At 42.2% G+C, this 27,167-nt stretch overlaps 1 protein-coding gene and 1 long non-coding RNA gene across 7 annotated transcripts in view; one reads left to right on the top strand and one right to left on the bottom strand.

Annotated features, from left to right (window-relative positions):
- Positions 1 to 11,965: 11,965 nt before the first annotated feature.
- LOC118407656 overlaps positions 11,966 to 27,167 on the top strand; it is a 69,868-nt gene continuing 54,666 nt past the window's right edge. Inside the window, exon 1 of the long non-coding RNA XR_004830169.1 lies at positions 11,966 to 12,587. This is a non-coding gene — a long non-coding RNA (uncharacterized LOC118407656). The remainder of the gene's footprint in view (positions 12,588 to 27,167) is intronic.
- LOC118407617 (transcription factor AP-2-epsilon-like) overlaps positions 15,147 to 27,167 on the bottom strand; it is a 45,432-nt gene continuing 33,411 nt past the window's right edge. For all 6 annotated transcript variants that reach the window (XM_035808164.1, XM_035808139.1, XM_035808131.1 and 3 more), the window contains 3 exons: positions 25,402 to 25,520; positions 18,953 to 19,091; positions 15,147 to 17,673 (listed from right to left, as the gene is read on the bottom strand). In XM_035808164.1, the coding sequence (XP_035664057.1) occupies positions 17,367 to 17,673; positions 18,953 to 19,091; positions 25,402 to 25,520 (565 nt within the window). In that variant the 3' untranslated portion in view covers positions 15,147 to 17,366. The remainder of the gene's footprint in view (positions 17,674 to 18,952; positions 19,092 to 25,401; positions 25,521 to 27,167) is intronic.

Raw genomic sequence — 27,167 nt, 5'->3', positions numbered from 1 at the left:
CGCAAAAAACATACCATAGTTTATCATATTTTTTCATATTTCACACAATAAAAGTGTTCTAACCAGAGATAGAGAAAACAAGTTTGGTTTCGCAACGTTGACGTTTGCTAAACACAAAGACGTTTTCTAGCCTGGTTTCATGAAGATATACAGAGATAACATCTTCCCTTACTCTGGAATCATGATACAAATGTGGAGAACAAAGTTCGTCCATGTGTGTCGCTTTACGGTCGAGTTCCCAGTGAAATTGAATTTGAACGAGGATGGGCTGCGACATTGATGAATTGATTGCGGTCGGTAAATGACAACCCGAATTCCCCATGAATTTTGTCTTCATAGTTCATGAGTCATTTGGATCATAACTGCGGTGAAAGTTGTAAAATATTCATGTCTACTTTCAATTTACATCGGCCCGACGCGGGAAATCAATGGAAGCCCATTATTGCGGTTGGCCTCTCCGTCATCTGTATTTTCGCGCGGTCGCGGCGGTGATTTTTGCGGAGATTTGTGACCGACCTTCGTCCCCCCAACAACTTTTAATCAACTTTCCTTCTGCTTTATAGACTCTCCCCAGCGGCGTGGTTTCCCTCCCATAAATAACGTCCATCTGCGATATTGGCAGCTGCTCATATAGCGCGTTATGAGCTGTCCGCTGCCGGACGCCGTGATTTACGCGCAGATGAGGCTGTCCCCTCTCGTTAGAGCTGCGGGAGGGGGCGGGAGATTGCCCGATCCATCAATGTCTTCACTAGCGTCAATTCGCAGCCCTCCCCGCGGACATACAACCTGTGTGGACCCCGATCGATGCTAATATTCTCCTGTCACCGCGCTTATGGAATAGTCATCATCTAGTGGGGAACTATATTCAGGTGGCAGACAACACATCAAAACTAAGACGTTCGGGCCAAATAAAACGATATAATGCCACTTGATTACTTTCCAGAGGACGAAACGAGAGGAAAATGCGGAGTGCATGTGCAATGATGTTCTCTCGTCATCATTTAGTCGTGGAAACGCCATATTGAAGTGGCTGATACCACGAAATAAAATGATATAATACCACTTAAGTCAATTACCTTCCAATGGACAGAAAGAAGGAAAGGCACAATAGGCGATGATGTCCTTTCGTTATCACCTGACAGGTTCGTTCACGAGGTTCAAATGGCGGAACTCGCATTAGGGGAAAATGTGCTCGGAAAGAAGTTTTAAACTGCTTCACTGGTAGGCACGACAGGTGTAAGCACGTTTTGTGCTTAACGTTTGGAACAAACTGAAACAGTACTGCTGTACGTCTCCAATTACACAAAAATTCAATTCTGTTAGATATATCATTATAGAGAGATGGCATAAAAAAGGTGTAAAATATCGGTAAGCTCCTGGTAAACTCAACATCTAAGGATAAGTGTGGTTATATTCAAAATAGGGTTCTGAGACTAAAGATATCAATTGCAATGGCCATTTACAAACATAAACAAGTGTTCCCATCCTACAAGTCTCCAGTTACACCATTTCCGACAACTTTCGACACGGGAGAATAAACAACAATACAAACAAACAAACCGCAAATAGTACCCCCGCTTTCACTGTAGCAATATGAAGAAGGTAGACGCCTTCGGAAGAACACAGTAACGTCCACAAATCTCCTGTGATATAACTACAAGACCCTATACCATATATACGCTCTTTTAAGACGTGCACATTACATGTAGAGAATGTGGGTATTTGGGCCATGTTGTAAGTTGATGTAACAACATGAGAACTGGAGTTAGAAGGCAGAAAAGTATGTGTAATTTTCAGAAACAAGCCAAGAACAGGAGGGCTGTTTTTTTTACTTTATCAACAGCTATACTGAGAACTTTATTGACGCAGCAAAAATACAGAGTTTTCCATAACTGTAGATACACGGAAATGAAATAATGAGAATAAGGTACAAATGGATAATATGTCCTTAACAACCCTTCACACTACGGACTCTAGTATATAAACTTTCTCCTATGCACTTGCCTTTATGCACTTAACATTGATATGCAAATTCAATCCTGATTTTAACTTTGACCTCTCTCTGTTATGTTTTCTGTGTTATGTCACGTTAAGGTTAAACTTTTGATTCACTCGTTTGGCAGTATGATTTTATGTTATCTTAGTTAAATCTAGTTTTGCACAATCTTTATGTTTATGTTACTTAAGTAATTTCGGTTTCATAGAACTTTGTATGATTATGTTATTGAAGTTAATTTGGATTTGTTGAACTTTATGTATGAATTATGTTTCGGTGATCTCCCCCAGGGGGCTTTGAAAAACGCCGTCAAGCGATGTGCTTTTACCCTGGTTAAATAAAGAATAAACAAACAAACAAACAAACACATTTGTGCACAGTAGTAAAAAAACCTTCTTACGATCCCTCATTGTATCAGTAAAGCAAATACCTCTATACTGCTGAAGTTGTACTTTCGACAGAAATTCTTACTGTCACGTGGAGAGTTAATGTTCCCATCAGCTAGTTTCACGTAACAGTTCGCAAGGTGGATGAAAAAAAAGCCATGACTTTCTCGTTAAAGCAACTGTCACGTATACAGGTCATTCCGACAACTTTTCTCCCGACAGCTTCTCAACCGAGGCCTGGAATTCTTCCTACTTTAATTCCAGTTTTGTTATCAGAATATGCCTTTCCTGGCTATGATTGTATTTAAATGTTTGGTCGGCTGGCAAATATGACTTTTAAGTACATGTACTAGTAAGTTTCATCTACCATGTGAAGTTGGAGATGGAAAAATTGTCTCTGTTGCATACGTCTTCTTTGTCTGCAATAAATAGCGTCGCATTCTATACGCTTCAAAAGTACGACAATCATTTTTTCCACAATGTGCGTCTCAGAGTCTTTGCATGAAATGCTATTGTGTCTTAGTTGTATCTCCTGGATAAGGTTGTTTAAGAGAAGAAATTTAAGAAAATAAAACACCCTATAGGTCTGTGGTCACCCCCATTGAGACTTTTGACTTGTATCTTGTACAACTTACTTTCTGCCCAGCGGTGCCAAAACAAAGATGTGGAGATATGAATCTTACAAAACCCTTATCACACCCACTTGATTTTGGACTGCCCATGGCACTACTTTCTTCAATCTATATTTTTCATTTAGCAGGGGCTTAACCTGCATGGCGTTTCTTGGTCCCATATATCACACACACTGAGAGAGGGGCTATGAAAGTACATGATAAAATTAATGTGAACGTACAAGACAACTTTATCATGGCAACAAGCCAGAAAATTGAGCTATGGCCGTGCCTAAAGGCCCAACATGAGTAAAAGATACGCAGTAAAAGTTGAACCGTAGCACCTACGGCGCCTTGTAAAGATCCTTCCGCGCCACAGGCGGCCATTGGCCTAACGATCCCATAATGCTTGTCTAGATTACTTCGGGAGAAACATTACACCACAAGTCTGGCCTGAACTGTCGAGCTTCGGGCAAAACTTTGTAACGCATTAAACTTACAGGACATTAGTACTCAACTTTTCTTTCAGTGTGTACCAGCATGTAATAAAAGTCAAGTTTGAGGATATGCTGAGCCATTCAAGGCCAAAGGTTTTATTGCTAAGTAATCCTAGCCCGTGCCAGTGTGAAGGATCTATAATGCTGTCACCTCTCCAGCGTGTCTCAATTCTCAATTAGCCTGGGATTCTGGAGAAACAAGGGAGAACGACACGGAGTCAATCCGCGCTGGAGGCCAGGCGCACATACCATGGAGCTCACTACAAACTTCATTTCTTAGTTCTCACAGACACGGTGGCAAGTATGGTCCGCCTGTCAGATATGTGTCTTAAAGGTGGGTTCACACGTGCGTATATTTTCATGTGCGTACGAGGTCTGTATGGAAGTCTTACACTCTACCAGGCTCTACGGGTCACTGGGGAAATAGTAGAAATTGGACAAATATAGACAGATAACATTCCCAACGAGTTAACTTTCGTACGGACCTCATACACACTTGGAAATATTCGCACACGTGAACTCTCCTTAAGTTAAGTCCACATATTTTTACGTACGTATGAGGTCTGTATTCACACAATTCTCACGCAGTCCTACACACAGTACGCACCTCATAAGCATCTCAATCGGTTTGTGTAGGTTTGATAGTTTGGACACACACAAAACTATCGTGCGTACGCTGTTGCGCATCTCATACGAAATAAATTCGCAGCGCATCGGCCCCATGTCGGTTGAGTGCGGCGCGAGTACGCTATATATTCTTGCTTCGTACGTTATGAACTCTGAAATACGTAAACATAGCGTACAGCAAAGATATAAGGCACGAAGCCGACAAATTAATACCGTTAGTTCTGCGATCGGGAAACGCATTGCACTTATTAGTAACGCATATCAAACGCACGTATAGTACACGGATAGTGCACTCGGCATTCACCTAGGTTTGCACTCGAGATTTGGTATGAATATGATGACTGATTCATGATTTCTGCGACCCATGATCACGCTATTAGTAATAGAAACAGAGATAGGCAGTCGTCGTTTTTTTATTGGGATCCGCATGGCATACGTCGGAAATGCGTTAGGCATACGATCTGCATACGTTGGGTGCGGCCGGAATACGCTCGGAACGCGCCATGCATACACACCTATTGGAAGCAAGAAAAAGGTGCTGCGCAGAAGCCGTAGTCCCTACGCTAGATACACGTGACGTATAATTCAATTTATTCAAGAAAATTCCAAATGTTGGACCTACAGCAGCGTATTGACAAAATTCCATTTGGACCTCATACGGACTTGAAATATAGCCCGCACGTGTGATCCCACTCACACAGTTTTAGGCGTATATTCAAGCCCGTATGACTTGAGTATGACTTTTTTTTTCACCGTCGTGCAATCTGGTTATCTAACTAAAATAACGTCTTCTTCGGGATCAACATTTTCGTAGTCCAAAGTATTGTCAACATGCAACTCATACGGACTTGAATATATACTTTGTATTCTACCAAAATGTTAATTATATTTTCGTATATCCTACACAATGTCTATTTTCAGTAGAACAAAACATCATGGTTAGGACGAAAATCAAATCTGTTCTGCCGTGAGATTCAGATACTTAAGAGTAACTATTGCAGCAAGTTAGAATTGCTGTCAATAGCCGAATGTCTGTCTTGAAGTATCACGGAGGAGAAGTATATCCCCTAAGACAGGAATCCTGAGTTTGACAGTCTTGGTGGGCATAAGGTTTCACGTGATCGTCTGTGGAAGGTTAGCTCCTGTGGCTGAAACTTTGTGTCAGTTCGGCGTGAAGACTTGTCGTATACAACTGGATATCCTAATATGGCGAGAATCACTTCCTTTTGGCCTGGGTCACATTTCTAAGCCGGGGCCCGACCGGGATGTTTTAAGAAACGAAAAATCAAAATGTATACCTAGAAAAATACAAAAATTATGCCCTTGGATCTTATTTTTACATTTTGTGCATTTTGATGTCTTTCATATCATTTTTTTCGCTCCCCATAGCTGCCCGGCCGGGCCCCTTTTTCAAGTGTGACCTAAGCCTTAGACCTGTCTGTCAATCAAAGTCAAGCATAATAAGGCTAACGTCACATTTACACAAAGGGGCCCGTTTGGGGAAAGACAAATTACGATATGAAAGAAAACAAAGACGGACTTAAATAATTCCACAGCATGCCTTGTGCATATTTATTGGCATAAACTTACTTTTTCGTTTCCGCAAACAGCCCGGCCGGGCCCCGGGTAGGAAATGTGATGTAGGCCTAAGAGAGCGGATTTGTGTTTTTGATTTATACATTTTTGTTTTGCGTTCCCAAGCTTTGACGGGCATAGCAGAGCTATAGAAGGGGGCTTCTGTCATGAAACAGAACTACCTGATAAATTACCCATGGTGCTATTCATTGAAGAACACTTCCCTTCCGTTCACTAACTATATGTTAACAACTTTGGACACCTTTTCGTAAATTTGTATGTATAAAAGCCGGACGCTCTGGTGCATAACCAAGAAAAGCCGCTAGCTGCCCCAAATCGACTTTGACCTTTGTCTTCTCAATACCCTACCATGTTCCAATTATCATTATAACCCATCCATGGCTTCCTGAGTCATTGTGACCAAAGCACAAAGAAAATACTAACAGACAGACAGACAGCCAGACAGGCAGACCAAAACCAATAGCTTCATTTTCAGGGAGTCAACAATGGGACAAGTGATTTTTCGAAGCTTATCTTATTCTGAAATCCACAAATCGGTCCCTTTCCAAACATCTTAAAATAAGAGAGAATCCGCCAATTCTAGTACAGAAGAGGTAATAAGTTTATTCATTTTGGGCAGCTCTGACTTTGTTCCTCATAGTTAATACAACATTAAACAGCATCCTCTTGCTTTTTGTCTCAGCAATTGAAACAGTCTTCTTCAGAGGAGGCATAATCTTTCCGTCCCGTTCGATGTCCTTTGTCTGTTTGAGTAGCACATACACCACGTACGTACTCACAAAGCCCAGATAGTCTCTGAGCTTTCTGCCCCTCACAGCGCGGCACCATCTCCAAAAACAAATATTAGCTGAAATAATGCACACATCTATCCACCTGGGAGCTACTGATCCCTGCCATATCTCTCTCAGCGCAAAATTCTATTTCGCTCAGTCCTGGTCCGACTGATGATAAGGCGCTGTGCCTCGGGGGGCTGGGAACGAGTGCACCGCCGTCCTGTACTTGATGGCGCGTCTTCGATCGGTTGCTAAGGCCCACGGTGGCCTTTGTCTCTCGCACGTCTCTATCATCCGCGGGAGAATATTTCTCCCGTAATGGTGGGGGTGATGGGGAGGCTCAGCTTTGCCCCCGAGCGAGTCTCTCCCGCGTTGATGGGTTCGACACACCGCGGTAGCGATAGAGTCATTTTCCGCTGCCTGTTCTGCGATGATACCGATAACAAATTAAAGGTAATGCCCAAGTTCAGGTCGATAATTGTTACTCATCACGACACTGCAGATGGCTCTAATGACAGCGCCGCGAGCGGGAGGGGGGATGCTGAAATTGAAAGCATTTGTCATGCATCGACCCCCCGACCATTCTTTCTGCTGCCTATTTTTTAAAACTCTAAGTAATGCGTTTGACGAGGCGTGCAACACGAGCTAAGTAAGCGACTAGGCCTGTAATCACATGTTTATTGTTTATGACACCACGTACTTTCTTCTCACCCGTGTAGTGAGGGAACAACATCTATCTTATCAGTGTCGCCTCGTACAAACTTATCTAAGAGATTCTTCAGCATATCTACAAGCCTTGAAGTATATCTTTCTGCACCACTGCAAAGTTTTACTCACCAGATCAGCCTCCAGTGATGGCTTTTAAACGACCATTGCAATGTTCCGTTCTTTTTTTTACAATTGCTCCAAACATAAACTAAGTTTTTAAGTTTCAAAACCCAGAATAACACATAATCACAAAAGGCCTAGGTACCCGAAGAGGCGAAACACTTTAAAGATGATTAAGTGTGTGAATGTGTAATGTAGGTTTGGCTTTTATTTGAGATATTATTTGCTGGTAGTAACATTCTTTTCGCACCATTTTCTTGTGTACGTTTGGGAACTGTTTATAAGTATTCAGAGGATAGTACATTCTAAAGAATGTTGCTGAAATAGATACTATAGTAAATAAATAAATAATCAAAAACCTAAGCTAGTCTGTGTAACGCAAACTCAGCTGTCCGGGGCTCACGGGAACTATCACAGGGGCCGGCGGATATTTGACGGGCCGCCATAAGTGCGATTTAATCAGGTCTAACTTAAAGCTGTTCCTTTTTTTCTCACTAAAGGTATACCGGGCCGAGTAGACACTGTCTATAGAAAATTTAAATCTTTGTATCGAAAGCACACGTCACTCATTCAGTTATCAAAAAGAGTTGAGGTCTATACCCGTGTGAGCAGCTCAATCTTGAAAAAGATGAGTCACCTGTTGTGACAATCATTCCTCAATGGGTAAAGGAGAAAAAGAAAGCAACAACATTATGCTGTGTGTTTATCTCTACGACTTGAAAATGATTTCTAATGAAGTTCAGATGTACAAAAGTTCCCTCGCACAATTGTGATGAAAGTTCTGAAAGTTTCCAACTGACAAACAATGAAAGCTATGAGTTTTGCTGTTTTAACATGTCTATAAAAGCTGCCATTTCCAATCGGTCTGCAAATCTACATTTACGGGCTAGTCACGCTTGATGAATCATTCAGTCAGATTTATGAAATAGGTGTTCTCGAAATTTCATAGTGGTCGGTGGGATAAGTACTTCATACGTCAGTCCAGCAACAGAAAAGTCATAATATATTTTATATCTCCTCCTTAAAATGGGTATGGAGAGTTCTTACTCGCTCATGCAAGCGTCGTTCTCGAGTTTGTCCCCTCCAGCGAGACGGTGAACCGGAAATACGCGTGCCACTCGGCGGTAGGCTTGTTAAAGGAGCCACGGACTCGGATCGAAGAACAGACGGTGTCGCCCGGAGGAAGAGAAGCAATTCCGCGCCAAGGCCAGGATGGGGACTCGCATTAACGCAGTAACCAGGCTCCTAAATTGCTAGTGCACTTCGCTTGCTAATGGTCCTCTGTGCCGAGAACCGTCGTCTCTTACGAGACTGATTCGTCTTTTATTCAACTTAAATAAGCACAAACTTTGGCAAACTTCTAAGTAGCAAGTTTGCTCTGGATGTTCACTCATGTGGTACACCGTGAGTATGCAGCCTTCAGCTAGCTAGCATAAAAGTTTTATTGAAATGTTGCAAACTTTCCCCTATCATTGCCAAGAAGTTTTATTGCTATACCAAGACTGAGTACATGGTGCATGGTGCACTCAAACCCAGACTCCGAAAGGAAAGGGATAACTCGAGAAAACGAATGTTCAGAACTCTCACTTTTAGTGCATTTCCAGAAATAGGGGTTTCAAGTTAGGATGTAGTTTCTACAACTCTCAAATCTTAAATTTCCCGGCAACTTGTCTACCGCCCAAGACCCTATTTCTATTTTCATAAATTCATTTTTGTTCAATAATGCTCGACCTTGAACCTGAAATATCAACGCTTGTTTCATTAATTGTAAAGTGACAATGAATACATCATAAAAGTATAGGTCCATCGCAATGTCATCATCTAAGTGTTTGATTTATTGCTGGATATAAGAAAGACATGCATTGAGATAATGCCTCAAAGCGAAGTACATAGATAACAAGTAGATATATCAAGGCGTATGGTACCTTTCGTCTTTCTCTAAGTGTTGTAAATGAGTAACTATGAGGTTGTGTGTTTCCCTAGTGGCTAATCTCTATATAGTCACACACTGCCTCCAGGGACCACTGCAGAAGAACGACGTATTAGAAGAAATAACCACACTAAAATTACCATAGATACAACCTCATTTCTCTTCTCAAATAAGAATTACCTGATAATCTTTTTTGTGCGACATAGAAGACACTTATCTGCCTCCCTATTGTCCTACATCTTCCTACAATAGATCTAGACAGACACATAGAATCACGGCAACACAAAGGACCTGTCTGCATTATTTCTGAACTTCAATGTCACGTTTAACAACAGCCTGTGTTAATTAGAGTTTAGTTTTTCATCGAACATCATGTCCTTTGGAACTTACCGACGACTGTCTGAAGAGTGACAGGATGCACCATGGGTATACATATAGAGTCACGTGTTGGGTCTCAACTGTACCGACATGTAACCGTGTCATGTTGTTTGACAAGTGCACATTATTACTGTGCAGAACCATTCAGAGGTCCCGAAGGACAGAAAGAGAGAGACTTTCTTTTATTGGTCTATTCGACTCCGCTGTTCTTGGTTCTTTGAGGCGTTATGTCACTCACTGCATTACCGGCAGCACCGCAAGGGTACCTGTCCCGCGTCAGTTCAACTTGTCAGTGGCTGGCACCTGCGAGCATTGTTACTGTTACAACTGCCTTCTTCTAAAGATACATGAGTACTAACTTTCCATTCCCAGGAAATATATGTACTTTATATACAGTTACTGACTGACTGACTGACTGACTGACTGACTGACTGACTGACTGACTGACTGACTGACTGACTGACTGACTGACTGACTGACTGACTCGCTGACTGACTGACTGAATGACTGACTGACCGACTGACTGACTCGCTGACTGGCTGACTGACTGACTGAATTCACTCACTCACTCACTCACTCACTCACTCACTCACTCACTCACTCACTCACTCACTCACTCACTCACTCACTCACTCACTCACTCACTCACTCACTCACTCACTCACTCACTCACTCACTCACTCACTCACTCACTCACTCACTCTGTACGTGTTATCATTCGAATAATCCGCTGGTATCTATTGACTGAAATTGTAACAAGGTTGAAGTTTGTCCAATGGCTCACACTTTTATTGGAAACTTGCCTTAATTGATTAAGATGGTTAGAAGGATTTCATGTAGGTCAAAGGTCAAACCTAGCAAGTGTATGTATGAAGGGGAATCAATGTTTTTCATCAGCAGTCATGAAACTTGCAGGGAAATTTAATTCTTTTTCTGAATAATAAAACTTGCAAAAAATGAGAAAAGCTTTCGCATTGAGTGAACATACGTTGAACTGTCATATGCATCTCATACACCTTCCATACATTCCCTACAAAAAATATCTACCAACCAAATATCATAACCATAGCTGGTCCAGGGCACTAGATATCAAAACCAAATGTTTTTCTGCTGCAATACCCAGGAAAGCCACCAGGGGGCAAAATTCAATAATTTCTTTGATGAAAAACCTCACCATAAACAACCATCCATAGTTTCTTGAACAATTCTCATTGACAAACATTTAAACAAAGGCTACCCAAACCCAAACCTATAACCTATTGTTGAAGGTGATAACAATGCAGTTCCAACAGATGTGTTATTCAGAGTGTACACCCACATGTCTATATATTAACCGTTTTGAGTTAAGGCGTGTAGGATTAGACTCGGAGTGTGGCAGAGTACAGACGCCCCATTGTTCTCGGTGATGGTATCTTCTGTGTGACACGGCTGGGTACAACATGACCAGACAGGTCCGGCACAGGTAGCCCCCACTGCTGCTTACATCCATCACCTGCCGTGTCTCCTGACGCGCCGCTCCGCTTGAACCTACGGAATAATGACCCTCCCATTGTTCAACACACATTCCTTTACTTAACTTCTGAATATCTATCCACAACCCTTTCAAAACCTCCCGGTTTGTTGTTGAAATAGTCCGTTTGTATCCGCTTCCTTTAAGATAATACAATTGCTTACATCAAGAACATTGCGTGTCTCAAATAATCGTGCTACTGCATGAAGTGTTGGCTCGGCCATCTGTGATGAAATGACTAAACGTGGTGCGGTGACCTCTGACATATGGCTTGTCACTCTCGGGATTGTTGTGAGACAGCACCTGCTTGTTCAACCTTGTGACTATCGTCATAAAATAAAAACTTTAACGTCACAGAAAGGTCGACCATAGGCGCTGTGCCAGAAACGGTTACCGGAGCCGTTAATCAAGACAAACTGATGTGGATATAGAGCTGGCATCCGGGCCGAAATGCAAGGAACGCAGATGTTCACTCTATTCTGTTGGTCTTTCCATGTGACAAACAAACAAACATACACATACACACACACACACACACACACACACACAAACACACACACACACTCTCTCTCTCTCTCCCCCTCTCTCTCTCTCTCTCTCTCTCTCTCTCTCTCTCTGTCGTTAGCCTACGTTAGCCTCTACCAGACCTTTTGGTGGATTGAGAAAAGTATAGAACTCAGCCTAAATAGGGGCAAGGAGGTAATATAAAGATAACGTTGGTCAGTCTCTGGAGAATGTTGACTACAAAATGCCGTTGTCCCAGACAAGAAGGTCATCAGTATGCAAAATTGGAAGGGACTGTTTTGATGTGGTTTTTAATGATATCATAAAGGGTCGCCAAATCCTCTCGCCATAGAGATTTACATGACATGTTGGGCGGTACGCTGAACACGCGCGTTTTTGGGTCGACTCGGGCTCCAAGTTGGCTCACTTAGAGTCGACTCAACGTATTTAAATCAGGCCTACACTGGTAGCACTTCTTGAGTATCATCACATGGAATGCTAACTTGTTCTCTTTAATACAGATCGCCAACGACGGACCTACCTTGTTATTGGGACGTGATACAGCCAAATACACGAGAGGCATCGGGTCATATAAGAGTTACATTTAATTCTTCTCATAATTAGATTTCATGTACGTTTGCCAACTTACCCACCTGTACCCAACCTGTCATATGTTAATTAGGATCATCATTATCACCTGTGTGTATTTATTGAAAGCCACGCGGATACCGGATACTCGGACGTTGATATGAGAGCTGTTCTCTCTTTGTTACTTCAGTTTCGACCAAAAAGTTGACTATTTTCACATGCCAACTATATGAAGATATTGTCCTTATATCTAAGTCCATTTTCTGTAAAGCCGTTGACTTCTTTATCGTCCTGCCTGCAACATGATGTGCGACCTTGTCCAACCTAGGCTGTTTGTTCATAGTCTTTTATCACCTCGACTTGGTAAGTAGATCTTAATTTGGTGTTTTTCACGGAAAATATTCTCTTTAAACACATATCAGCATCATTTTCATGCTTATAAAACATATATGCAGAAATCGTCCTTCAACGAAGTTTTGTGGGATACAGTACGGAACGTACGCCCTGCAGTACTCCTATGTAACACTGGGGCGCTCTTTAACCCTGAGAGCAGAGGTTCTACAGACATGCGCTTGCACATAATCTCTGCATTTGCCGAGAAAACAATCCCCTACGTCGTTTTTGTTAAAACGTAATAGCTGGTGTCGTTTTTTCTTCATTGGCAGAAATTTGCTATGATGCAAATTGCATTAACGACAATCTCTAGCTCCTTACATTATTGATGTACAGTGTGATAACGTTATAATCTGCATGATTATTGTGAAGAGCCATGCCTCAGATATACATCTGAATGTTAGAAGATCGAATTAGTATAAGCACGGTGGTTGTAGCTGTGTTGTATTCGGAAAAATGACAAAGGCTGTTTGCTGCATGAAATTGACAACCAAGAATAAAATGCGTATGCCATTTTCGTTTATCATTCGACAAAGATTATTGTCGTTTTCTATGAAGAAACAATCTTTGAGATTCATACATCTCTCCATTAGTAGTCTTCGTCACCGTGGACGGGTTGTTACTGTCCTGATTCTTTTGCTCCATATCATATGATAACTTCCCTGACTCTCCGCTGACAGTCCGACTCTGTGGGGCCATATGATTCTCAAATCCCCTGCTATAAATAGTACATTAGGTATAGATTATATAGTCTTCTCCAAGCGTCACCGCGGATTAATATTAGTGAAAATAATGTTTTAAAAGTTGCCATGAACTCATTCATAAGAAAAGAGAGTTATACTGCGCCAAGACAGCTGCATGCATTGGTCCATTAATTTTTTTCTCCGTCAATTTGTCGATGTTGTTGCGCATTTTCAGTCGTTAATCTCTGAGCCTCATGAACTTTTTCAGTGAAGGCTAAGATAGTTCGTGCATTGAAACAAACACGAGGAAGAATTTGTTGTTCTTCGTGTTGATTTCCATAGTGTCTATGTCTTTATAAAAGGAGTTACATTACGAGTTTTATAAATCCTTGTATGATCCCATACTATACAAGTACCTCGCATTTCATAACCAGCATATACTTTTGTCGCAATTTGAGTTACAATATTCCTATGATTACGAACGAAATATAATGCGAATATGTCAGGTATCTAGATAATGCACGTACCTAAGAAATACTTGTTTTGTTAACTGTTCATTGTGTTTTGTTGAAAGGTAGTTTCTTTCCTTTCCTTACCCAAACCGGAACCTCTGTGCCATGTATTGGAAGTTGATGAGGAAAAAGTGCGTGTGTTGGGAGGGAGGGGGGTTGCTAGAACTCATGCCAGTCGAACCGGCAAAGAATAATGCTGCATGCAAATGTTCGGAAATGTGACGCATCGTCTTGTGTGCGGGGTCAAGCTTTGATGGGACGTTCCACGGGCAGGATGGATGTGTCGCCCGGAGCGCTGCGCAGGGATAATTACATTATATCTTTACGGAGTGCGACACCTCCTTCTGTGCATGGAACCACCGGCGGCGGTTAGGGATTCCGCGCACACACACACACACACACATACACGGCGGCACCCGCCATCACGCATTCAACATGAGCGCTCCGAGAACGGCCATTACATCCACTCTTGTGGCTGAAGTTACCAAATGAAGGTGTCCTGACAGTTAGACACACGCTGCGAAATGTGAAGAATTCCCAGGTAGGTTTGCCTGGGGGCCCGCCGCCCTTACAAACGGGACAATCGACAGAGGGGACAAAGGACTACCAGCCTTCGGGCTGTTTTAAAGTACAGGCCTTAAATTCGGGTGATCATCGGGGGATAACCGATATGGGGCTTTGCAAAATGCTTGTCACCGATTTTGTGGGGATAAGAAAATGCCACAAGGAGTCCGGAGTGATATGGATATGAAATTATTACATCGATTATAAGGCGTGTACAAAACCGTTCGTTAGGAAAGATAATTCTCTGATTCAATATGACGTGGAATTAAACAGCACATTTAAATTTAAGTTGCGCCAAGACTTGAATAAAATGCTACAAGACAGAATCTCGTTTTATAATAAATGTCTGCCCAAAAACACGACAGGTAAGCCTTATTACCGTAGCCGGAGTCATGCTTCAAATGTGCAACAAGAAAAAGAAATTGTGCGGGCTTTGTTAAGGACTGTCTGGTCCTGTTAGGAGACAACTATATCAGGATTAAGACCGGCACAAATAGGACTTTGTGTTTGTTGAATACGTGCTTAGCACTGAGCACTTATGTGAACCCGGGTAAAATTAACCTCCCCACGCTACCCGCCATCTTCACTGCGCCTGTATTTATTCCTGTCGCATGGAAACGAAATTACCGAGTAGCAAACGTAGATCTGTCCCTGACTACTGCGAGTAGAGTCAGCATAAGACAACCTAACTTGAGGAAGGTGGACATGATACATACAGGAAGGATACTGACCACTGAATGATCCAAACGCAGAGAAAATACCAAACATCCTATCAGTCCCAGACGATTTATTTATTATACATATCATATATATATTTATGTAAATTTGACGACGGATGAATATCTTTTCAAAGAACATAACAAGTTTCATCATTTCTTATAAATAGCTGTAAACAAAGATCTGTAGTCCAGTTGTGCGTACATGTACATGTACGCACTGACCCAACCGGCAGTTATTTTCATCATGGCCGCCACACGTACACACTACGAAAAGAACCGGAACCAGACGTGACGTCAAACAATGTTATAAGGTGTCTGTGGAAATAGTTCTTTCGTCTGACAAAGATAAACAACGAGATTAGTCTTCCCATGTTCCCGCCAGCACATCAAATATTTAATGGGATATACACACAGATATATATTTATATATATATTGCCCTTCATACCAATACAGTTTTGGCACCTTCCATTAATCGTTATAGAAAACTTACAGTACCCCTTATAAAGCAACATTCCACCAAAAATGGCGCTCTTGGAGCACCGGGAAAGATAACACCTTGCAAACATCTATCCAGGGCAGCTGACCCTCCTTTTAGGAGTTAGGTGCTGCCCTACTTCTCAACCTACACCCCCATCTACCCCCGGATTGCCAATATAACAAGTCTCGACTTCTTCACATCTACAGACACGGGATATGTATCCATACCCCACCGCTAAAATTACAAGGTTCTCAGTGAAGGTGAACGACTGAGTTTTCATGGCTCATAAACACGTTCAATAGACGGTCCAGGAAAGCGCATATGAACACAATAAACAATTTGAAACTAGAAAAGAAAAACAATAACAACAATGACTTTGCACCAAGAAAATACCATTGCACGATGGCCCGCGACTCCACTACCCGCCTGCTATACACCATAAGCGTACAAAATTATTGCTGGGTGTTTTCAACAACTGGCACGTTTTTTCTCCTCCCCCGGGTTCCAGAAAAATCGCCAACTTCACATCCAAATATAGAGGCATGTCTCTGTTACTCCTATTTTGGTTAGACCTTTGGGCGCTTGTCCTACTCAACATGCCTTATTGCTGTAAATATCATAAATATGTTATTGCTACAAGTTGAATCCGTCTGTTGTAATCTGTCTGTGTGGCTTCATCTGTATACAGCACTGCAACCAATTGAGTGTCAAATAACATGCGTTTTCTCTTATCTGACAAAAATATTGGCGAGACGTCGTTGGGAATTAGGCCATAATTTGCACGGAAATCAGGCCAATATGACTAGATCTTTGGACAAGTCGACACCCTTTTGTCATCCGACACAGGGAATATTCGATAAAATCATACCACTAGTTTCTCTCCTCTATATAATTAGTTCTCCATGCAAAAAATCTCCCTATTCCATCACGTTTGAGAAATATAATTGCTCAGCCGTTCAGGGGGTTTTCGTGGCTTGTAATTCGCAAATGTTGAAGTGGTTATGACGTTTTGTGGTTTCAAATTACATTAATAATTTAATTTCTCTTGCCGGAGGGGAAGAAGTGGCCGTGGGGAATATGGCAGGAAATGTTGATTAGGCTCCCTAACATCCAGATGCAAGTTTGTAGGGTCGTTTTAACATTCTGATATGTCGCTAATGCTTTTTAGAGACAGGAGTCCTGGGTTTGAATCCCACAGCCCAGTTCCACGTATTCACCCCATGAGTTCCCTGACGTATACTGATAACTTTAAAATGTCCATACACCTTGGAATCAAGGACATAATAATAATAATACGGTTTCCAAAGTGACAAAAAATTCCTATGTGTACATTTCCACCACCAACACAGAAAAGTTTATATGGCATCAATGTCACACAACTTTTTAAAAGATTTTCAGACTTATGTTTTTTTGGCATGAATGTTGGTACAAAGAGTATTAATTCTGCGCACATAAATCAACATGTCCACCATCACTGAGCCAACTTTGAATGGTTCAAAGTCTGAACAAAGTCCAGAGTACAAGTTCGGAAAACTCGTCTAGCCAACAGTTTTTGGTTAACAGAACACCGCTCACTTGTATCTGATTGGATTGGTTGATTGTTGATCGTGATTGGCTGTTCATTTGCTGATTGGAGTCCCTTTGTTTTTCTCGTGCTCTACTGGACTGGGATTTGTGATAGGCAGATAGAAGACGGTCTGCCGTTGGTTGTTTTGGGGGATGGCAGGGTGGAGTCGTCAAATCATGTCATGGACATAAAGAAAGGTGAAGTTTTCCTCTCGCATCATCATCATCACTTGCCGTCCTCCATCTTGTCCGTGCCGTTCTTGGGCGCGTCCATGTTGTTTTGGTGCGCGCCTGTGGTGTTGTTGCCGCCCGACGACGGATATGTCTTCTCTAAGTACTTGAGCATCTCCGTCAGGTAGTTCTGAAGGGCGGTGAAGGCTGCGCACAAGGCCGGAGTGCCGAAGCCGTGTGTGATCAGGCAGAAGTGCGTCAGGCAGCGCTGCAGGTTCGGGTCCAGGATGGCCTGGGGCCGGTTGTTGCACAGCGGTGATCGGTCCTGAGCTAACAAGTCCTGAATCTCCTTCGTTATTTGTCTGCAAAACAAAGAAAGGAAAAACACAAACGTTAGATAATATCATATCAAACTCACACTGTCACATGTGTTCACTTTTATCTCAGCAAACGGTGTTTGACAGATAGGCTCCCTTTTCCTTAGACGACGATTGCTGAGCGACCGTACATCGACCAATATTAGATTTCGGTGACCGTTGATTTTGAGATTGGAATATGGTGCGTGATGTAAAACTTTGATTCTAAAGACATCAAACCATACAAAACGAAATGAAATTCGTCGAGTAAGTTATCGAATCTTTTTTTTTTTTGCTCAACGATCTAAGTGCGGTCTCCGCCTCTAGCGGAAAGCGAGAGGTAACTGAAAAATGTCGACGCTTTTCACTTTGTCATTTTCCACTGTTTAATCTATTTACTTTTCTAATACACAACAAAAACAAATAAGCAAAACTACAGTAGAAGCGCCACCGGCCTAAAGTATTCGCGCAGAACGGTAAACTTGTAGGTAAACAGGAACAACGGTAGCCTCAAGGCCTATCAACTCAGGCGAACCCTATAATTAGTCATCCCACACGTGTCAAATCAAACATCGAGAAAAAATGGCTTCTGGCACAAGGTACAAAACTCTGATGTTTATCAACTGTGAGAGTTGATGAAATCACAGACGAGTTACACTTGCAGGTAGGGCAGGCACTGAAGAATTGGCTGACCTTTCACGTAACCTTTCAAACTTTTGAAGCTATACCTTTCCATTAATTAACATTTCCCCTTTCCAACATAGGCTGCGACCACTGAGCGACTAAAATTTGACGAATCGTTCAACTGGTTTCGCGGATAGAGAACGATTTTTAAAAAGGTTTGTGTGCTGTCTTTTAAACTTTCATCTAATTATAAAATCACGGGTCGCACAAATCCAACTTTGGTCGCTCAGCCATATGAACATGTTTCGTTATCACAAGACGTGTTTGAATAAGGAGAATGATACTAAAGTGTTGTTGTCTTTATGGTATTGTTGATCCTCTTTAGATACTTAGTAGATAAAAGACTTGAAGCTAGAACTTCAGTCGCCTTCACCTTTTACTACCACACTACATGACTAGATCTCTCTTTAACACGGGGTTATTATAAAATCGTTGCCTAATGTCTTTAATAAAGCTATCTATCAGATGGTTACCCCTCTGAGTGAGAATGTATGATGATCCTAATTATCACTCTTTCCAATGATTATATGATAATTATAATTGAATATCTTAACAACCAAGTTCGGCGGAGTGATACGAGATGGCGGGAACTGACACTTACTTGGTTGCGATGATCATCTGTTTCCTGGCGTGGACTTCACTGGGATCGTGTTGCCTAGCAACGAATTCTCCAACCTGTTTGGCGGGAAACTCCGTCTCACATACGTAACCGAAGTCTCTCGCGAGATGTATCGCCTCACCTGTAGGTAGGAAAAGATAATACAGGGGCTGAATCCCGGGATATCTTTCTTTTCTGCGTTTATCGGCAACACAGTCAATTATCATTCATGGCACACACCTAGGCTTAATTACCCCTGCCTGAAAAGAAATAAGAAATCCGCGCGTCTTTTCCTCAGGAATCGATAGCAAACTAATTATCTCTCGCTAATAAGATAATTTCTGAAGCGTAGATTCGATATCTGTTTGTGTTTTAGCGCGATAGTGTTCCTGTGTGGAGATAGCGGCAGATTTGTGCACAGAAGCGGGGTACCCTGCACACCAGGTCGGCGGTGTTACCGACATTATTCATGGATAATTGCTCTCTCCTTCTCTCTCCATGCATCAGTGCAGTTATTGTTCACACAGGTACAGGAAACCTCCGCCCCGACAAAATAAGAGAAAAGAGGAAAGGCCGTATTCGTCCCCTGCTTTTGTTCCAACACAGTTTCCCTCGAGTAGACCATGGATAAGACCTGCACTAGACTGTGTGTTTCCCCTGGCCTAGCTGCGCCAGCAAACCTACTACACAATAACGACCGTGTAGATCGCCACAGATAAGGTAGAGAGACGTCTAAGTCTGGCTGTTTATTTGATTTTTCTTCTTTCTACAATTCGCTCTGGTGGAGTGACTCACAAAGCCGATGCATATCTGCCGTGTTTCTCTGTTGAGGCAGGCAGTATACAGGGAACCGGCCAGTCTAGCGGAGGATAAATCCCCTTTTGTTCGCCTACAGTTTGCAGATTGACCCGTGGGTGAATCTGGGCTCGCCTGATGAATATTAATCAGTTCCGCCTGGTGGACTGACCTTCGTAAGTTTTGCCTATACAGTAAGCTAGGCGATCCCTTCTTGGCCCCAAGTAAAAAGCAGGGGAGCGCCGGTGGCTTCACACCGAGTTCAGCACCGAGGAGAGCGGGCGGCCCGGCGGTGTCACCCGCCACGACCCGCATGGCCCTGCCTCTATTCATATTCAATGTCCGTGCAGTATATCGATAACACGTAATGACTCGAAACATGGCTTAACCATGGCTGTGTGTTGAAATAATGGTCGGATTCGGTCGGCGAAACAAACAGGGCTGCTATTACAGGTAATTGTTTGAAGGGTCTGAGATTGCAGGGAAATAATTCCCAATCATTATCGAACATAAGACATATCCCAGAGACATTGATGAACAGGGAAAGATGCAGTTTAAGCCTTTTCCTTCCAACAACTACCCTGCCACAGGCGCTCCCCTGAAGCTGGTTGGGCCACGGATCACACACATTATACCCCGGAGCTGTGAAAGGTTTACGGGCAAAGCTTACACAAGGCGCACTAAAAGGGTGCCGTACAATAGAGGCGGTCACAGATGTTGTGTTAGCAGGTGTCACAGCCATTCTTGGTGTACACACGCACAGTTAACATTGATTATCGTACGCTTATCTGTCTCACCAAGGCGTTTGAATGCAGCAGCACGCGCGCATAGCTTGTACCGGCCATCTTCTACAGACGACTCTAAAACACGGTCTATTATCTTATAAATAGGCATGATCACACAGCCCGGATGCCTGACATATCCAATCTCGAGGTGGTTGCGCTTACAAACGTCTCCATATTTGATCCGAGCTGATAAAATTGTGCGAGACGATTAAGTCAAGAAAGGCATGAGAAAAAAAAATAGGTAACAGTTCACCAAGAACAAGAGATTTTACACTAAGAGCTGATTTAAGTCTTGATCGTGATGATATGGTCAATATCGCAATGAAAAAAAGTTTTTGGTTCACGTAGAAGAAGTTTACAATTTGTGATTGGCTAATTTACAGTTTGTAAAAATCATGATGTGTGGTTGTGCTTTATGCTCCTAGCTATAAATGTTCTAAATAATTTATCCGTCATAACGTTGTAGAATTACAACTTTACCACAGAGTATTTTGAATTTGTTCTTCTTGATGTAGTGTACTGCTCATCGTGAAACATTAACTCTTGGATATCCGTGCTCTTCAACTAGCCAAACGTGTGAGGTTTCCCCCAGGATTTCTCATGTTCACAGAGGCTTACGTTCCATTTACGCGCAAACGGCGCATGTATGTACACAGAGGTTGAGTCTGCTGCCATCAAAAGAGAGTATTTATAGCTCGCAGTGATCTCTGCATAGCAGAAAAGCGGTTTGCCAAAGTTCACGGCGAGATGAATTGACGCACGGCACTCTGAAAAACAAACGCCCGGTGGGGCTCCAGCGCGACACCGTGATGCACGGCGGATCTGGGAGGGTTTTCTGTGTGGCATTATCCACTCTTGACCCTCCGTGACCCCGCTCCAAGATGTTTGTTTGTCGTGCCCCTCCGCCTGACGGAGCCACGTTTAACCGCAGAAATACGGACAATGGAAGGAAGTCAAGTACGTAATTCGTAACTCGACTGTACCTCCTGGGTATACAGTACCATTGTGGAACATGCAGCGGAAACACAAACAAACTACACCTTGGGGTCCTGTATTATTAATACACCTTGCCGTCTAAAACGTTTTACTCTCTTATCTTCGCCGTCCCGACGTCGTGGCGGAAAAGTTGCGATTATTCCACTTGGCGCACACCATTATAAGCTGGAAGACGGCGGTGACAGCATCACACACGGTCGCGCGGGGGGATGCCAGTTTTGCCGCGGGCCTCACTTGTTAAGAACAGTGTGCCGCGAAGAGAGAACGCCGTCTCTTACTTTAGGGGTATTGGCTTACCAGACCAATTTAGGTCTAGCTCACAGGTATACACAGAACTCTGGGCGCACTATTACATGTGTGTTACCTTAGGCTATGGGTATTCCTCGCTGCACATGTTCCTGTGCCCGGTGGATTGTTGTTGTGTAGCACGTGCGAGACCGTGCCTAAGTGCTGGTCTGGTGACAGTTCAACACAATAAGAGATACGAGTACTTTTTCTAAAGTGTGGAAGGTACTGTAAAATCTCATATGAACACTACGATTTTAAAATGCGATATCTGTTTTGAATCTTTTTGTAAATATTGCCACATACAATAATCCTGTTCAACTAGCTTTTTACACAGTCGATAATTTGTTTTCTTTTAAAGTCAAATAATCGAATTGAGTGCACTAGTTTGCACACATTGTTACTGGTCACCATCTAAAAGATTCTTTTTATTCTAAAGCCTACCTAAAAGTTTTCTCAACAACAAAACAAATGTGGTACAATATGCATGGAACTATTCGTGTTTAATTTTTGTATCAAGTCTACTTCTGCTCTGAAAGCTTTAAGTGGCAAATTTCGTTATGACGTTGGCAATAATTCCGAAACAATATCGTTCTCCAAAGTTAGTAAGTTTTTCTTCAAAGTTCTGTCTCCGACAGCGTGTTCCATATTCATGACGATCTCATCTCATCTCCTCCCTCCCGGAAATGATTACTGTTTCCTCTACCTGGAAATGAGATGTCCAAATCCCCCCAACAGGTAATCTCCCCCCAACCAGACAAATCTTAGGCGATCGGAAATATTCCACATACTCGACATTACCGCTCTCTGCCTCCCGCGCGTGTTCGACACCAATCGCCCGTCTGCAGCACGTTCTCCTGGCGCGCATACCCCGAATTGTGCAGACTAACAACAGACGCACCCCCGAGCCAACATAGACTTGTTAGGGCTGCAATTTCCTCAGCGCTTTTGACTGGTAAACAGGTATAGACTAGCTTGCCATGAGCTATATGCTCGATGATACTAGAGTCTGCGACCACAAGGAGACCGAACTTTTCACAGGTCGCCAAACGAACATCGTAGATAAAGAACGAAAACGAATCCATTGTTTTACATTTTGTGCATTTTATTGTCACTCTTCACCTTGCACCATATTCGAATAATGGAATCACAAGGAGCACTGAAATCCGTTTTGGTCGCTCTATGGTCGTCCAGTGATTGCCGCCCATACCAGTGGAACAGGGGGTCTTATATACTTGGTGCCTGAGACATCCACTTTTCTGACAGTACATCCTCCGAGTATTATTGTAGCTACTTGAAATGTGCAATCGTAAGTTAGACAGAACAAACAAGCAACAATATATGTCTTGACAAGATTTGCCCGGACTTAGTGATGAAATTTCACGAGTATGGAAAGAAACTGATTTCGGTAGGCGACTTGACTGAAGTTGCTTCCTTCTACTTTCAATATTAGCTAAATTCGGGGTTACTAAAATAATTTTCTCATTTTGTCCCCTTACTTTTCAGGGATGCGATTTTGTTACCTAATTGATCGATCTCCATTCTATTGGCCTGAATTGTAGACCACTGTAAATCCTAAAATGTTCGCGGTGAGTTTATTTTATGGATTAGCTACAGAGTCATCATACCGCAAACTTGTGCTTATAATCGTTTCCGACGCGAGCTCAAAACACCACGAAAACCTCCTATAGCGCGAAATTAAGTTACCGCAAAAATCAATTAATCTACAGTATTTTGACCGTCTTCAGAAAGTATAAGATATACTTTAGTAGAAAAGTTCCATCTCAGCAATAACAAAAGATTGTTCATCGGTCTTTAAAACTTTGTTCATCTTCAAAAACTTTGCTCGTCTCCGTATGGCAATTTTTCTTGTCAGCAGTTTGACTGTTTGTAACATACAGTTGCAGTGGTCCGACTTCTTACTGTGCCCGACCTCCGACCCTCTGCTCTCTGCCTCATTGTTTACACGGGACAGCACAATGCGCAGGATTGTCACTTGTGACAGGTGGGGAAAGATTTATCATCTAGAACTGTTGGTATTTGAACCACGATAATTACGGTGACACGATGCGCTTGGGTTAGCTTGAATTTAACGGACATCATATATGTTGAGAGGGACTCCTGTTTTGATTTAAACTTTTTGGGATATCATTCTGGGCTCAAGAGACATGCATTTTTTGATGGGGACTGAATATTGAAAAAATAATCCGTTCGAAGGAGAAGTTGTTGTGCAGTATTTTATCCTGACAAGTACTATGACCTTTAGTTCTGCCAGTCACACAAAAGTTCCAACAAAGAGGGGAGGGGATTTTTCCACACCTGCGCGCAATGATCGTTAACCTGTGCCGCACCCATGCAGCAAAACTAGTTTCCTGCAACAGTGAACTGTGTTTTGTTACTGTCGCTCACAACAACGCGCACAGCTCAGGTGAGTCTGCCAGAACACAAATTGCTGACGTTAGTGTTTATAGAACCCCGCCGCGGCCGCAACACACACTTTGTTGTGATCCACCAGTAGTTAAGACCTCTGGTTAACATTTCAACTAGATCCAGTTTCAATACCCTACCTAAACTTATACAAAGTCAGCTACTTTGTACCAACATGTATCTATATTCACATATACCTCTGCTATTGTTAAAACAGAATTCACTTCGTTGTAGATTTCGCATCCCAATCTACAGTTTCGGTTTTTCCACCAACATACTTAACAAGTGATAGACGTAAGTCATCACTAACTTTTTAACAGACTGCACCTTATTGAGTGACCGACGATTGGACCTCAATTAAAGCGCTTGTTTGAAAACGCGACCTGCGAGTATTTAGTGAGTAAGATTATAATGACAGACACCCGCAGGCAGGTGACCAACCTGTCACTCTAGCCGCTAATCGATCAAAATTAACACTTCATCCCCGTTCAATAGAAGTAAGGAAAAATCGCCCAATTACCAAAGGAATGCAGCCGGGCATAATCACAGCCTTCTCTTCTAGTAATTATCTGATTCGCAGCACCTGAAGACTACAGTTTTAAAACCCCCAATGAAACAAGTCCGCCGAACGAATCACATGAGCTGTATCTGTAAGTTGGATCACAAAGGGAGATGTCGAAAAATTTGTTCAAAAAGTGAAGTATTTTAGATCAGCAGTTTGCAAATCGTATTCTTCTCGATGTTAATCCTGTTCTCCTTTTATTTACCGTACATCTTTTCGATATCTGTCTAAATCGCATCACATTTCATCCCTCAATTCTTCTGGATACTTCCCTGAACAGATAATAACATAATTCTAGGAATCCTTTAAGCTGCGGCAACAATTGTTTCGTTTCTATATACCTCGCGTTAAATTGCAACAGTGCTTTGGTAAAAACATCAAATGTATTCCTTTCTTATCAAAAACAAGATACTGAAACGCCCGATTAGCTTTACATTGTTATGACAAGACATTGCTGATTTATTTACGTTACTGTCTTATATAGTAAGTAAAATTCTAAGACTTATTTATTGCATTTCTATTTTGTAGTTGACCGTAGGAAAGTCTGTACTTTTTCTTGCATCAATAAAGCCTCTATATCTAAGTGTGAAGATTTGTCTCACCTTCCACCAGAGATGTCAGTAGAGTCACGTTAGCCGCCTTGCGCCTCCCCGCCGGCAAACTCAGCCCTATCTTATCCAGCTTCTCTCGCAAACACCGCCCGCCGTTTTTCGATTTCGCTCTGAAGAAACGAAAGATAAAAGGAACTCCATTAATATGATATAGACGCCGTCAATTAACACCGAGCAGACAAATTGTAACCTTTTATTGCAATTATTTATTAGATTTTATGAAAAGGCTTAGATCTGGCCGTCACATGCGAAACCACATTAGGGGCGCGTCTTTTACCGCACGTCCTCAGGCTACAGTCTTCTTAGATCTCTCACATCTAAGACATCAATCCTTAAGATCCAATTAGGAAGTGTGAATTCAACACAGTATCAAACAAGAAAGCCTTAAATTCAGTTGCTCACATCGTGCGTAGGGGCCTGATATTGGAAACGCCATTCGGACCTCTTGATTTGCTTTTCTGCTTCGAATTCTATATTGAGATGAACGTAAATCTCTCTCTCTCTCTCTCTCTCTCTGTCCTTACATTTAAAACATAACTCTCCCTCCACCCCGTTTACCCTCCTTATCTATCTTACACAATTTGGATCATCCAGATCTTTCATTTGCTTTTAATCTTTTTTATAGCTAGAGATGAATGTAAAGGAGATCTTTCCCTCTTCTTTTAACCTTACTTTCATGATTTTTTTTCATCCCTTGAATAGATAAATAAATGATTCCATCTACTATCCTTTGTGTCTATTACAGTATCTATCTTGTTGCCAGTCTACCAATTGGACGAGTTGGACCTTTTAGTTGCTTTTTATAACAGTTTCAATATTGAGACCTACGTAAAGAGGCGCTCTCTTCGTCTTTTAACCCTTCTTCAGTCCATTTCTTTGTATCCATTGTTTTATCTCTCTTATCTCATCACTCTACCAATTGTTGGAGACAAGAACATTATACTATTTACATCACACATAAGCTCTTGTCAGAAACCCTGAGGCGAAAGAAAATCTGATGAACCAGAGGCGCAAGATCTTATCAACATGTTGTCGGCATGAAGGTTGGGGAGGGAACCGGCGGTGTTGGTTTTTGGGGGGTGGGGGTGTACAGGATAATCAACAAATTCAGATGCATCTTCAATCTCTTGCGACCGCGCTGTGACTGTTCAGTGACCAAAGATTGGACAGATCTTTTAACGAACTTGAGTCAGGGAGAGAGGGAATATTTAGGTTTTGTTAACGTTGTCTTTGGTGCACCATATAGTACCAATTATACAATCGTAGTTCACACAAATCCAATTACGGTCGGTGTACGGTCGCTCAGTGATCGCCGTCTATTGGAAAGTGGGCCTGTAAATGTCGTCAGATAAGACACAGAAACCAACAGATAGCTCCAAGGCAGATCTTTTAAAGACTTGTACCTTGAAACCAGCATTGATTGAATATAAGTTTATCTCAACTAATTTGAGCCGAATCAGTTGGGTATAACGTCTACAGCTGCGAATTGAGCATAACCAAACGTTCTTGTAATAAAACGTTAACTTTGACGCCGATATCTTTGCACGTCATTGCTGTTTTATTGAACAGGGCAAACGTAACATCCCTTTTCTACTAGAGGCTGAGACCACTGAGACAAACATTTAATTGACAGGTGGTTCAACGGATTCTATAGATAATGAACTAATTTTCGTACGTTTTGTTGTTTTTAAGGCGTAACTTTTGTTTTACATCGTCTATCCTGTTCCAATTATGAATAGAGGGTCACACAAATCCAC

The sequence above is a fragment of the Branchiostoma floridae genome, chromosome 2 (genome assembly GCF_000003815.2).
Source record: "Branchiostoma floridae strain S238N-H82 chromosome 2, Bfl_VNyyK, whole genome shotgun sequence".
NCBI lineage: Eukaryota > Metazoa > Chordata > Leptocardii > Amphioxiformes > Branchiostomatidae > Branchiostoma > Branchiostoma floridae.
Note: the sequence above shows the minus strand (reverse complement) of the source record. Positions and strands in the feature narration are given on the sequence as shown.